The sequence below is a fragment of the Poromitra crassiceps genome (genome assembly GCF_964638095.1).
Source record: "Poromitra crassiceps genome assembly, chromosome: 26".
Lineage (NCBI taxonomy): Eukaryota > Metazoa > Chordata > Actinopteri > Beryciformes > Melamphaidae > Poromitra > Poromitra crassiceps.
In genome coordinates, this window is record NC_139640.1 from 1070031 (window position 1) to 1084409 (window position 14379).

The 14379-nt window shown below is 42.8% G+C and overlaps 1 protein-coding gene across 1 annotated transcript; it reads right to left on the reverse strand.

Annotated features, from left to right (window-relative positions):
- Positions 1-2208: 2208 nt before the first annotated feature.
- LOC310798668 (gamma-enolase-like) lies at positions 2209-10744 on the reverse strand (the record flags this gene model as incomplete). The annotated part of the gene is made up of 12 exons (XM_083661222.1): positions 2209-2278; positions 2806-2864; positions 4414-4522; positions 4680-4804; positions 5620-5696; positions 6103-6300; positions 6776-6998; positions 7598-7731; positions 8308-8377; positions 8636-8694; positions 10106-10201; positions 10660-10744. The coding sequence occupies 12 exons, from the start codon at positions 10742-10744 to the stop codon at positions 2209-2211; spliced, it is 1305 nt and encodes a 434-aa protein (XP_083517348.1).
- Positions 10745-14379: the final 3635 nt, after the last annotated feature.

Consider the following 14379-nt stretch of genomic DNA (forward strand, 5'->3'; position numbering starts at 1 on the left):
TTGGTGTGTGACTCAATCCTTCACGCCAAAGTAAAAGTGACAACAAGAATCGATTACCTAAAACTGCAAGACAGGGCCAGGAGAGTGGGATGGTTGTCACATACTTATGGATGGAATTATAGTGAAAATAAATAATAATAATAATAATAATAATAATAATAATAATAATAATAATAATAATAATAATAATAATAATAATAATAATAATAATAATAACAATTAATTTATTTTATATAGCGCTTTTCAAGACCCAAAGACGCTTAACAGTAAAAAAAAAGAAAAAAAAAAAAAAAAAAGTAAATTATTTAAAAAAGTAAATGATTTCCCTTTTTGCTGGGGACCCCCCCTGGAAACCCCTCAAGGAACCCCACTTCTGGAGAACCACTGCCTTAGGAGACAAGAAGAGGAAAAAGACAGAGAGCTGTGGTTAGAGTGAACACATATCTCTTTATTGAGCTTTTTTTTTTGGTAAACCTTAGGGTGAATAAGTGACCAACATCATTTTGTGGTAGATTACTGAGTTTTTTCACAGGGGAACAGGGGCGAGCGCAGGAAGAGGGAACAATAGGACACAAAAGATCCAAACACTTGTGCGGGAAGTCAAAAGGAGACACGGGTAGAAGCAGGGATACTCAACTTGCTTTGCCCGGGGGCCACTTTCGTGAAATGATAGAAGGCCAGGGGGCCAGTTAATAAACAATCAATATACATTTTTCTGTAGCGGATTGTAGGTTTTTGGGGTGTCAGCTGGAGTTTAGTCTGACAATGTTGTGCACACCTGATAGTTAGGTTAAGTTAGTTAGGTTAAGTACATATATAAGTGCCTGGGTAGCGAGCAGACGGCGGTATTTGACAATTTAGCAGCTAAATCATAGATTATTGAAAGATATTCCATATTCCAGACTGAAATGCTATAACAGAAGTGGAGTATTGGCCAGAATGACATGAACATTTGGACACTTATTCAGCGGGTATCTTGCATGTTGCGTTCAGGTGCACTGTAAAAAAAAAATGCAATTCCATCGCGGGCCACACAGGGGGCGCCCGCGGGCCGCATGCACCAGTTGAGTATCACTAGTAGTATCTACCCGGTAGAGGGAGCAGGAAAGAGAGCGAAAAGGACACGTGTGTAAGGGAAAGTGCTTGTCTGTGCTGCTGAGAGGTGAAATCAGCGTTTGTCCAGGTTTTTGCTGCAGTCAGCTGGAGTCAATTTTGCTCAACAGCCTGCTGAAGCCTCAGGTCAATGCAGCTATACAGTGCATCCTCTGAGCAGTTTAGCAATTCCAAAACTAATGAGGCTAATTGTAATGTATTTTTCACTGTGTCTCTGTGTGTTTACAGCCTCTCTGAGGAAGATGAGTGATTATCTCTGCACAGGTGTCCTCATAGTGTGTGTGTGTGTGTGTGTGTGTGTGTGTGTGTGTGTGTGTGTGTGTGTGCGTGTGTGTGTGTGTGCGTGTGCGTGTGTGTGCGTGTGTGTGTGTCAGAGATGCTCACAAGTCATTTTTTGCAAGTCCAAGTCAAGTCTCAAGTCTTTGAGCTCAAGTCCAAGTCAAGTCTCAAGTCTTTGAGCTCAAGTCCAAGTCAAGTCTCAAGTCTTTGAGCTCAAGTCCAAGTCAAGTCTCAAGTCTTTGAGGGGCAAGTCCATGTCAAGTCTCAGGTCACAATTCCAAGTCAAGTCTCAAGTTTCTTATGGATGAGTGTTCTATCATCTGCTGCTTATCATCCAGTCTGCTTAGAACACTGCATAGCTCAAACTAAGGGATTCAAAGCATGTACTGTATTATCCTCACTCCTTTATCGACTAGCATACAGTATCAGCATTGATTGGATTGGATGACATCAGTAGATATTTCCTGCAGGACTAAACCCCAAAACACTTTTTTTCAGCTTTTAACCAATATATATGACATGCCGTTCTACCAGAAATCTGGGGGGTTTAGTCCTGCTTTAATGTTAATGCACCAAAAAAATTAAAATAAAAAATAAAAATTGTTCACAAGTCCCAAACCTCAAGTCCAAGTCAAGTCTCAAGTCTTTGAGGATGAGTCTCAAGTCAAGTCTCGAGTCACTGTGGGTGAGATTTAAGTGCGACTCAAGTCCAAGTCCCAAGTCCAAGTCCCCATCTCTGGTGTGTGTGCGTGCGTGTGCATGCGGTGTGTTGCGTGTGCGTGTGCTTGTGTGTGCCGCTGCCCTCAGACTCGGCACTTAAAGCGCACTGGGATTGCGAAAGTTGTGCCCGGCATAGCGGGCCTGGTCACCCAACTCTTCCTCAATCCTGAGAGGAAGAGGGAAGTGAGACAGAAGAATGGAGAGAAGAAGAGTGGATGAAAGACAGTGAAAGAAAGGCAAAAATAGGAGGAACATACAGAAGAGAAATAGTTACATAAGTGCTATAAAAAGACATTGGGCCGCTCTATACATACATACAATACAATGTACTAAATCCTAGGGATGTCGCAATATATCATCCCACAATATATCGCGATAGCAAAACGTGACAATATGTATCGTTGAGATGAAATCTCATATCGCGAGAAAAAGAAGCTGAACTGATCTGCATCTGATTGCATGCTCGCTCTCCTTTTCATTGCTTTGTTTGAACAGACGAGGGACGTTACAGACACGGAGGATGAAAATGGTGAATTGACTCAAATTAGCGTGGAGGACGCCCCCTCAACTTACAAATCGATCGCAAAGAAATATTGTTAAAATATCGCATCGTATCGTTATCGTGAACCCAATATCGTGTATCGTATTATATCGTGAACTGAGTGTATCGTGAGACCCCTACTAAATACCAACCTCATGAGCTGATTGTATTTGGCCAGGCGTTCTGATCGACAGGGAGCTCCAGTCTTGATCTGGAGGGAGATCAAAACACCAAGGATCACATAAATGGACTGCTGAGAACTAGTAAGTTATGGTTAATATTGCTGATATTGTTAATATCACAAAGCTTACCCTCCCATTCTGGTGACTACAATAACGATGATTGTTTTGTTTGTGACTCTGAATGCGCTGTGACCTAGCTTTGTCATGTTGTTGTTGCACTGTTTAGCTTTGTTTTCTCATTAAAGGAACACTCTGCCCATTTTCAACCAGTTTTGTATCATTAGAACATCAGTAGTATATCAGAAAACTGTAAACGGTTTTGAAGTCTGTCATTTAATTTGACAGTTATTGAGTGTTAAAGTGTGGACCAGTGACATCACTGGTCCACACTAACTCAAATTAATAACCCATTAACTGAAATCAACTCTCAATAACTGTCAAACTATTCATCATTCATCTAGTTTGACAGTTATTGAGAGTTGATTTGAGTTAATGAGTTATTAATTTGAGTTAGTGTGGACCAGTGATGTCACTGGTCCACACTTTAACACTCAATAACTGTCAAATGAAATGACAGACTTCAAAACAGTTTACAGTTTTCTGATATACTACTGATGTTCTAATGATACAAAGCTGGTTGAAAACGGGCAGAGTGTTCCTTTAAGTAACGTGGAATGACAGTTGAATTGAATTCAATTGAATTCAATTGAACTGAATAAGCTACCAACTCATAGGGCTTTCACACCGGCAGGGCTCCGTGCCGGGTTCCGGTTCCCGAAGCCAAATTTGAACCGGCCGGCGCGTTCAGACCGAAAAAATAATTGGTTCGGAACCTGAAAAGTTGGTTCTCAGCGGAACCAAAAAAAAACATTGTTTTTTCCTCGCGAACCGTGACATCATCAGTGGGCGTGTCTTATTCTAGGCTGTGAAGACGAGCAGGAAGGAGAAGAAGGCAGCGACAACACGGAGAAAAATAATTTGCGGCGGTCTGCTGAGGAAACCAAATGTTTAGTGGTGATTTGGGCATTTACCGAATTTCAAGAAAAGCTAGAAAGCAGTACAAGAAAGAGGAAGTTGTATGCCGGAAAAGAAAGGCCAAGGCTGGGTTCACTCAAAAGCCAGACCAAATAAATGTGTTTTTATTGTTGGCGTGTTACGTCAAACTTCCCACTTCACTATATCACATTGTATTTGCGAGGGGTATATACACACCCAATGATCGCTGTGTGTGTGTTTCTCTTAGGGTTTACATTTTATTTTATTTTATTTTGTCCAATAGCCTATTCAAATAAGATGACAATAACAAAGGAAAAGGATAACATTTTAGAATTGTGGACGGTTTACACTGACTTGAAGATTGTATAGATTATCTTTCGGGATGGTCCCGGGGCGGGGAAGTCATTCTGCTACTGCAGTTATTTTGGTGAAAGTAATGCAAAAGTAGTGTTATAAGTAATGAGTTACTCTACACACAGTAATATTGTAAAGTAACTTATTACTTTCAAATGAAAGTAACTAGTAATATGTAGTATATTGTGTGTGTGTGTGTGTGTGTGTGTGTGTGTGTGTGTGTGTTACCTGTCCAGTGCAGAGGCCAACTACCAGGTCGGCTATAAAAGTGTCCTCCGTTTCTCCTGAGCGGTGGCTCACCATCACTCCCCAGCCATTCTCCTGGGCCAGCTTACACCTGTGAGGGAAGCAGCACTCAGAATAACACTGGAAATGACACCCGTAGTAGAAAGTGATGCTATTGTGCCAATGTATTGATTTAAAATAGAAGCACGGTGTATAAATACATCAGACTAAACGTGCAACAGAAACATCACAGCCTGCTTCAAACTCACGCCTTGATGGACTCGGTGACAGAGCCAATCTGGTTGACTTTAAGCAGCAGGCAGTTGCAGGCCTTTTCCTCCAGGGCGCGCTCTATCCTGCGGGGGTTAGTGACCGTCAGATCGTCCCCCACCACCTGGACAATTCACACAACACTGTTACAGAAACACTGTTACAGAAACACTGTTACAGAAACACTGTTACCGAAACACTGCACTGGGTCAACATTGTTACAGAAACACTGCACTGCACTGTTCTCCCTGTTACCCTCAGGGAGGAGATACAGGGTCCCAAAAGCACGCACAAATCGCTTGAGGGACAGTTTCTTCCCGCAGGCCACGAGACTCCTTAACATACACAAATAGTGTAGTAGCTGTACTGTACCGTACTGTAGCTGCTACCATTACGTATGTCTAATGTTTAATTGTATGTTTAATTAGGTATATGCTATTTGCACCTGTATGTCAAATACGCCGAATTTAAAATGTTTAAGTACGTCCAAAGTATGCACATGACATGTGCACCTATGTGCAGTGAATATGCCACTGTCTCTGACTTGTCTTATCACTCTACTGCCTTATTGCTTGTTGTGTCTCTTGTTGTTTTTGCACTCATATGCCCTGTTATATTTGTACTATGTTGTAAACGGAGTTCACAGCACAAGAATTTCACACGTGATACTTGTACTACGGAGTGACAATAAAAATCTTGAATCTTGAACACTGTTACCGAAACACTGCACTGGGCCCTATTCTACACTGCACTCGCACCAGGTCTGTTCATGGCATTTCAACCTGCAACATTCTATATAACAGTTGCACCATGTGGCACCATGTATGTCAATTCAATTCTGCTCCACTGACCAACATGAACTAATGACAGCTAAGGAGCGGCTGAACTCATCCCCTGCCAGTGCCAGCCAGCCAATCAGCACGTGTTGTCCCATCTTACCTGGATGCCCACTGAGCCTGTGAGCTGAGTCCAAGCTGGCCAGTCGTCCTGATCAAAGGGATCCTCAATGGACACCACTGAGGGAAAGAGACATGGGGAAGATCATATGTGTGCTTGTGTGTGTGTGTGTGTGTGTGTGTGTGTGTGTGTGTGTGTGTGTGTGCGTGTGTGCGTGTGTGTGTGTGTGTGTGTGTGTGTGACCTGAGGAAATCAATGATCTCCATATAGTTTGTCCTTAATGATGAATAGACATTGTATATGACGCACATAGTGCTGCCCTGAACAGCTGCAAACACAGACGCAAAGTTTTGTAGGTTAACATAACTAATGTGAGAGAAAGACAAAGCACCTTCTCTCTCTCAGACACGCACGCACACATGCACACACACACACACACACACACACACACACACACACACACACACACGTACACACACACACACACACACACACACACACACACAGTCACACACACCTACACACCTGGGTAGTTGTTAATGAAGCCCTGATAGATGTCGGCCAGCTGCTGTGCACTGATTTGGCGGGCGGCGTTGGGCGGAGACTTAAAGTCCAGGTCGTACTTTCCCTCGATGAAAAACTCTGAGGCAGCGACGTCCATCCCGATCACCACCTTGTCTGTGAAGCCTGCCTTCTCGATGGCCGTCTGGATCAGCTCCAGGGCTGAGGGCACAGCGGAGAAGAAGCAGGAAGAAGTCAGGTCACACTGAAGCTTATAGAGACACTGCATGAAATAGGCCACGCCCATCACGGGGGAAAAGCTCCGTTCACTTCCACACACCAGCGTCATTTTCCTTGAATTAAACATAGCTAAAAGCTGTTGTGTGGTGGGGCTGCGCAGACAACAAATGTAAAAGAATCGCCAGTTAAAGTTTTTTTGTACTCCTGAGCAAAACAAGGAAGCCATTGAGAATTGGCGAGAAGAAAAATGTGGATCTAGCTGTCAAGAAGTAAGTTGGAGAGTTCCTCTTCCGTATATACGATATTTTTCTGCAACACGCAACCATGCACGTGACATAGGAGAACGCCAGGATTGGAGGGGGGCTTTCCGTTTTCCCCCGTCTTGGGCGTGGCCTCTGAATGATGACGCGTTACGCAGTGTCTCTATCAAGGGGAGGAGGGGTACTCGGTCGCTCACCTTCGCTGTTCTCCAGTATATTTGGGGCAAAGCCCCCCTCGTCTCCCACATTGGTCGCATCCTGACCGTACTTCTCTTTGATGACCGCTCTCAGCGTCTGGTAGAGCTCCGCCCCCACACGCAGGGCGTCGCGGAAAGACTCCGCCCCCACAGGAAGCACCATGAACTCCTGCATGGCCAGTTTGTTACCGGCGTGGGAGCCCCCGTTGATCACGTTGAACGCCTGAGTGAGGGAGAGATCAAGCAAAGGAGAGAATGTATTCAGATAATATCGGTGGACCGATATATCGGTCGATATTGGCCGATAACCGATATATCGGTATCGGCCGATATGTTGGCCGATATTGCCGATATTTAAATTTTTTAAGTGATAGACAGCATGTTGTGTATATGTGATGTTTTTTCTTAACTCAAGTTATTTGTTCTATTTGTGTTTTTGTATTTCTAGTTATTTATAATTATTAAATTCCCAGTAATGTTTACTGATTCATTGCAACGATGTCAGTTTGGACAATAAGTTTTATTGATAAGCTGTAAAATATCCTGCCTACATTACATATCTCAAGTCATGTCAAGTCATATCTTTGTCAAGTGTTTGATATTTGAGGGATCATTGCAAAATAAATTATGAAATATAATATATATATATAATATACGAATATCGGCCGATATATCGATATCGTATTTTTTTTACTCCCTAATATCGGCATCGGCCTAAAAAATTGCAGTATCGGTCGGGCTCTAGTATTCAGGGCTTAATGTTTGGAGCAATTACATTTCCAAAAAAAATTAAAAAATAAAAAAATACAAAGGGGAACTCACAGGAACTGGGAGGATGAGCTCTCTGTTTCCTGCCAGGTCGGCAATGTGGCGGTACAGAGGGACACCTTTCTCTGCTGCACCAGCTTTGCATATGGCCAGTGACACTCCAAGAATAGCATTGGCCCCAAACTTAGCTAGGAGGAGAACATATGAGCAGTCGCACATCATCACATGGGTGTAGTTGGTGACCACCAGTGTTGGGGGTAACTCGTTACAAAAGTAACATATTACATGTAATATATTACTTTTAGCAGTAACTTAGTAATATAACTTTGTGAAGTAACTCAAGTTACAAATTGAGTTATTCTTTTTTAAATCAAAGCACATATTTAAATAAAGATACAATCATTTCCTAATCAAACTGTGTGTTTTATGCAAATACCCACTATAGATGACAATAACAAAGGAAAAGAATAACATTAGAATTTTGGATTGTTTACACTGATTTCAAGGCGGTTGAAATTATTTTTCGGGATGTCATTCTGCTGCTGCTGTTGTTTTGGTGAAAGTAATGCAAAAGTAGTGTAATAAGTAACGAGTTACTCTACACAGACAGTAATATTGTAAATTACTTTCAAATGAAAGTAACTAGTAAGATGTAGTATATTACATTTTGAAAGTAACTTGCCCAACACTGGTGACCACTGGTGCAGAATGATCATAACACATGCACGCACACACACCATGGTTGACATTTCCATGGTTCTTACATTTGTTCTCAGTGCCGTCCAGTTCGATCATCATGTTGTCCAGTTTATCCTGTTCCAGCACGCTGATTCCCTGAAAGAAACATACCCCCCATTTACCCCTGGTATTAGAATGTGATCTGTATCCGGATAAGTTATAGCCATATAAGGAAAAACGCATGTATTAAAGGTGTAAATGCGTTGTGATTGGAATGTGATCAGATCTGCCTGACCACATCTGGAAGGTTGTCTGGCTCACATTGTGTTCGTACTCACTGACTGAACATTACACACACACCTACACTCCTACTCACTGACTGAACATTACACACACACCTACACTCCTACTCACCGACTGAATGAGTGCAGGTCCAATGGAGTCATTGATGTGGCCAACAGCCTTGAGTACACCTTAGACAGAAGAAACAGATATTTGGAGCTGTGGAAAACTAGTCTCGTCAATCCATGAGTGCGTTTACATGCAAATAATAAACGGATAACTGAGAATAATCAGGTAACTGGCAATAATCTGATTTCCACGTTTACATGCACTAAAGGCCATGTTCAGACTAGGAGGCCAAATCTGATTTGTGAACTTTAGTGACCTATTAATGACTTTATCCAGATTGGTTTTATGAGTCTGGATGCTCCAAGTCTGATTTGTGTCACTTGTCCCAAACCACATATGGAGGTAGTTTCCAATCCGCTTTCGACTGATGTGACTTCAGTGCGGACGCGCAGATCCACCAAATCTGATTTGAACGTCACTCGCAACTCGTCATCAAATGCTTCTGCGCAGGAAAACCACGTCACCAAAGTACGTATTTACTGATGCCCACGTCGTTACCATATCAACCCATGCAGATAGGCTGTTTAGGTCTGGACACACAGATCCGACTTGAGAATCAGATTTGTGGCAGTGCGGACACACTCCCAAATCAGATTTGAGAAACCAATCAAGATAATGATGATTAATGACTTTATCAGCAAATCAGATTTGCCTGTAATGTGAACATGGCCTTAGTAAATAGCGGGAACTCACCTCAAAGTGCGTGAGTGGACATTGACGGCAATGAATAAACCTGATGACTCAGCAGTAAGCTAGGTGTTTTTATGGGTTTTCTCATAAACTGATAACGGCCTTTATCTGATAAAGGATGCTGTTTACATGACACTTGAATAATCAGGTAACTCTAGAAATCCACTAATAAACGGTTTATTGGTGTGTATGTAAACGCACTCAATGTCCCCGTCACAAAACCCCATAGGACAACACAGAGAGGAGGTGAAGAGAGAGACATAAGACAACACAGAGAGGAGGCAAAGAGAGAGAGACGGACAGAGACGGACAAGCATGAGGGAGAGGACAAAAGAGACTACAGAGAAAGAGTATTGCCTGAGGCAAATATGAGGCCGTTTACACCTGGCGTTAACATGCATTTTCTGTGATCAGATTGCAATCTGTTTGTGTTTTATCACTTGAAATGCCAGGTGTAAACACGCCCCAAAACGCATTGAAGAAGGATTGCAATCTGATCGGTGGTCAGGGATGCATTGTGTACACATTGAACACAATCAGATTGCAATCAGTTTGCAGAAAATGCATGTTAACGCCAGGTGTAAATGGAATCAGGCTGAAGTGATAAAATACAATCTGATTGCAATCTGATGGCAGAAAACGCATGTTAACGCCAGGTGTAAATGGAATCAGGCTGAAGTGATAAAATACAATCTGATTGCAATCTGATGGCAGAAAACGCATGTTAACGCCAGGTGTAAATGGCCAGAGAGCACGTACGTACACCTTCCTGCAAGCGCTCACCTTTGCCCTTGTAGCGATTCTTGTCTCCATCTCGGAGCTCCAGGGCTTCATAGATGCCAGTGGACGCTCCGCTGGGCACTGCTGCCCTGAACACACCTGGAAGAGAGAGAGAGAGGGGAGAGAGAGAGACAGAGAGGGTGGGTGGGGGGGAGAGGGGAGAGAGACAGAGACAGAGAGGGTGGGTGGGGGGGGAGAGGGGAGAGAGAGAGAGTGGGGGGGGGGCGGGGAAGAGAGAGAGGAGAGAGAGAGAGAGACAGAGAGGGTGGGGGGGGGGAGGGAGGGGAGCGAGGGAGAGAGACAGAGAGCGTGGGGGGGGAGAGAGGGAGAGAGACAGAGAGGGTGGGGGGGAGAGAGAGAGAGGGGAGAGAGAGAGGGAGGGAGAGAGACAGAGAGGGTGGGGGGGGAGAGAGTGGAGAGGAGGCGGAAAAAGACAAGATGGGTTTATATGGATATGGACAAGATGCATGAAGAAATGAATTGACTGGGTTTGGAAGAGAGAGACACACAAAACTGACCGTTGTGCAACTATTTAATAAGTTTGTTTGTTTTGTTACCTTTGCTGGTATGCAAATCTACCTCCACAGTGGGGTTTCCCCTGGAGTCCAGGATCTCCCTGGCAACAATATTCACTATCGACATCCTGTAAGAAACACAAACGGACACTTTAGGACAGAGGTTCTCAAATGTTTTTCAGCCAAGGACCCCAATACACTAGGATAGAAAATATACCGGGGACCCCCTCATTCTGATTTGTGATTTTGGGCTAAGCTTAATTGTTTCCGCGGTAACGTGCTTGACTTTTAAATTGATAGGTTTGTAGATTAGAATGTAATCCATGAAGCATTTTAGATTTAAAGCATAAAATATTTTTGTTGCACTATGAACACACACACACACACACACACACACACACACACACACACACACACACACACACACACACACACACACACACACACACACACTATAGGCCTATATATCTTATTTGAACACCAGTTTCGAGCTAAACCATGAAAACAGAACCAGCAATTGCAGGCAGGGAAAAAGACAACACAGGAAGGCTTAAAAAATGATTCACACTCATTTTTTGTTAGGAAATCGAAGCGATCGGGCAACAGAAGACAGAGAAAGAGAGGCATAACACAATAAAAAAAAACATTTTTTAAACAGACATTCCATTCCAACAAACAGGATCCCCCCCCCCCCCCAGATGTCTCTCTGACACATTAGTCAGAAGAAGGACTTCACACTCTCTTCCTCTCTCTCTTGCACACAATCTGATGATGGTGACGCAGCCTCCGGGATGAAACGCTGTGGAACAGATGCTCCTACACAAACATGCTGGCACACACACACACACACACACACACACACACACACACACACACACACACACACACACACACACACACAATAAATCAAGGGCTAATAAAAATGCCTACCTATTAAATGAATGTAACTGTCAACCCGCTCCAGACACACACAAGCCGGTGCGATGTAGGATGGTACCTGTGCTGCCTGTCCAGCCAGTGATCTGCTCTGAAAAGATGGACCAATGGAGAGGATGAGATGGTCAGAAAAACACAGAGAGCCAGAAGAGCTGACGAGGAGGAGGAGGAGGGATGCTGATGAGAGGGACAATGAAGAAACCGATCAATCTCTTTCAACATTACCTGTTTGAAGCCTGGGAGAGAGAGAGAGAGAGAGTGAGCGAATGTGGGGCGAAAGAGAGGGAGAGATAGAGGATGGGGGGGGAGGTGAAGCGTGTGACACATGGGGGGGGGAGGGGGAACGTGTGAGTCATTGGAAGATGCAGAGAAAGAGGGAGGAGGGAACGAAACTGGGAAAGGAGAAGAGAGCATAGAGAGAGAGGGGCTTACAGGCAATTCCTTTCAGTGAAGATGCCAGAAAACAGAATAGCTGAGAGGGGAGGCTGGTAGTGGAACACTTAAACTAAACCAGGTTTGCCTCAAACCTCGCTGATCAAAGACAGGTCCTGGTCTGGCACTGAAGACCTTCTCTCACTGGTCTCTGTTCTAGACCATTTCAACATGCTCTTCCTTCCAGAGCTCCTGCTGCCACAAATCCTGTTGTGTTTGCCTCCGCTTGGTGTGCAGCACATCCGCTCATCAGCAGTGTTGGGGGGTAACTCATTACACAAGTAACATATGACATGTAATATATTACTTTTAGCAGTAACTCAGTTAATATAACTTATTACTTATAGGATTTCAGTCATATTATACCAGTTGTCAAGTAACTCAAGTTACAAATTGAGTTACATTTGATTCAATCAAAGCACATATTTCAAAAAGATACAATCATTTCCTAATCAAACTGTGTGTTTCTATGCAAATAACCACTATAGATGACAATAACAAAGGAAAAGGATAACATTTTGAATTTTGGATTGTTTACACCGACTTCAAGGCGGTTGAAATGATTTTTTCGGGATGGTTCCGGGGCGGTCGATGTCATTCTGCTGCTGCTGTTGTTTTGGTCAAAAGTAATGCAAAAGTAACGAGTTACTCTACACAGAGAGTCATATTGTAAAGTAACTTATTACTTTCAAACGAATGTAACTAGTAATATGTAGTAGATTACATTTTGAAAGTAACTTGCCCAACATGGGCTGAGATCTACAGACAGGAACTAAAAGCAGACAACATGAACACAGGTAGACAGGTGACAGCACAGGAGGAGGCGGCACAGTGCGCGTTTAAAAATAGTTGGGGAGGTGTAATTAAAGATACAGCGACGGTTTTCCACTGAAGAGAGGAAAAGGAGAGTAAGACAATGTGCCAAGGGAGTGGGTGGGTGTCTATCATGAGAAGGATTTTTCTCCCATTGGCTACTGGATGTCACATGACTAGGGGTGTCACAATATATCGTCCCACGAAATTTCGCGATAGTAAAACGTCACGATATGTATCGTTGAGATGAAATCTCATATCGTGAAAAAAAAAAAAAAAAAAAAAAAAACTTTTTTTTTTTTTTTTCAAAAGTAGACAAAGAAACGTCTTTGTTTGTTGAAGTTCAATGTGTGGAAAGTAGTTCAGTTGAACAAGTCTCTGAAGAGACACAATTATATACAGGAGAGAAACCATTCAATTGAGTTTCTGGCAAAACTGTTTACTTGACAGGAAAAACTGAAGATGCATAAAAAATAGACTAAGAAAAGTCTTGTTGTTTGAGTTTGAAGAAAAACTGAAGATGCATAATGAGAATTTATACTGCTGAGAAACCTTTTAGTTCAAAGTAAATCTAAGTGACGGTGTAACTCATTCTATTTCAAGATAAGCCTTATCTCCAATCTCATGTTTTTTCTAGTTGTTATTGTAATAACAATTTCCCACAACAGCATGTTTTGTATTTGTGCATTTCAAATAAAATACTACTTTTCCAGTCATATATTGTCATTATTCAAGTTTAAAAAAATATTGTTAAAATCGTATCGTATCGTATCGTTATCGTGAACCCAGTATCGTGATACGTATCGTATCGTGAACTGAGTGTATCGTGACACCCCTACACATGACCCGACTGTACTAGTGTGTTCCATCTGGACGTCACATGACCTGCAGATATCCTGGCATCGTGAGGAGGGAGCAGGAGTACGCATGCACACAGCATGAAAACAAACGTATGGCAGGATTTGTGCATTCAAGGGTGAATGTCAACCGGAGCCGTATATTATCTGAGTCAGAGATGAACAGTAAATGCATATCTATCTCTAGTACACATAAGAACACAAAATGTAACCTTTGTTTCAGCAGGTGCACAGCGGGTTGGTTTTTAAGTTAAACAGAGGCCATTTACACCTGGTGTTAACATGTGGTTTCTGCAATCAGATTGTATTTTATCACTTCAGCCTGATTCCATTTACACCTGGCGTTAACATGCATTTTCTGCAATCTGATTGCAATCCGATTGCAGAAATGGTTGTCCTCTCAATCCGCATAAAGTTGCTGTATCCAGATTGAGAGGACACATTGCATTTACACTTGTGTTCAATGTGTACTGTACACAATGCCTCCCTGACCACCTCCGGAGGTGGTTTGGCCGATCAGATTGCAATCCTTCTTCAATGCGTTTTGGGGGGTGTTTACACCTGGCATTTCAAGTGATAAAACACAATCTGATCGCAATCTGATCACAAACAACGCATGGTGTAAACGGCCTCACACTGACGGGGTTATGAAATCAGTTTCAAAAATACAACCCATCACTTAAGACAATGTCATCTCAAACAACACCACAAGGGAATCACTGCA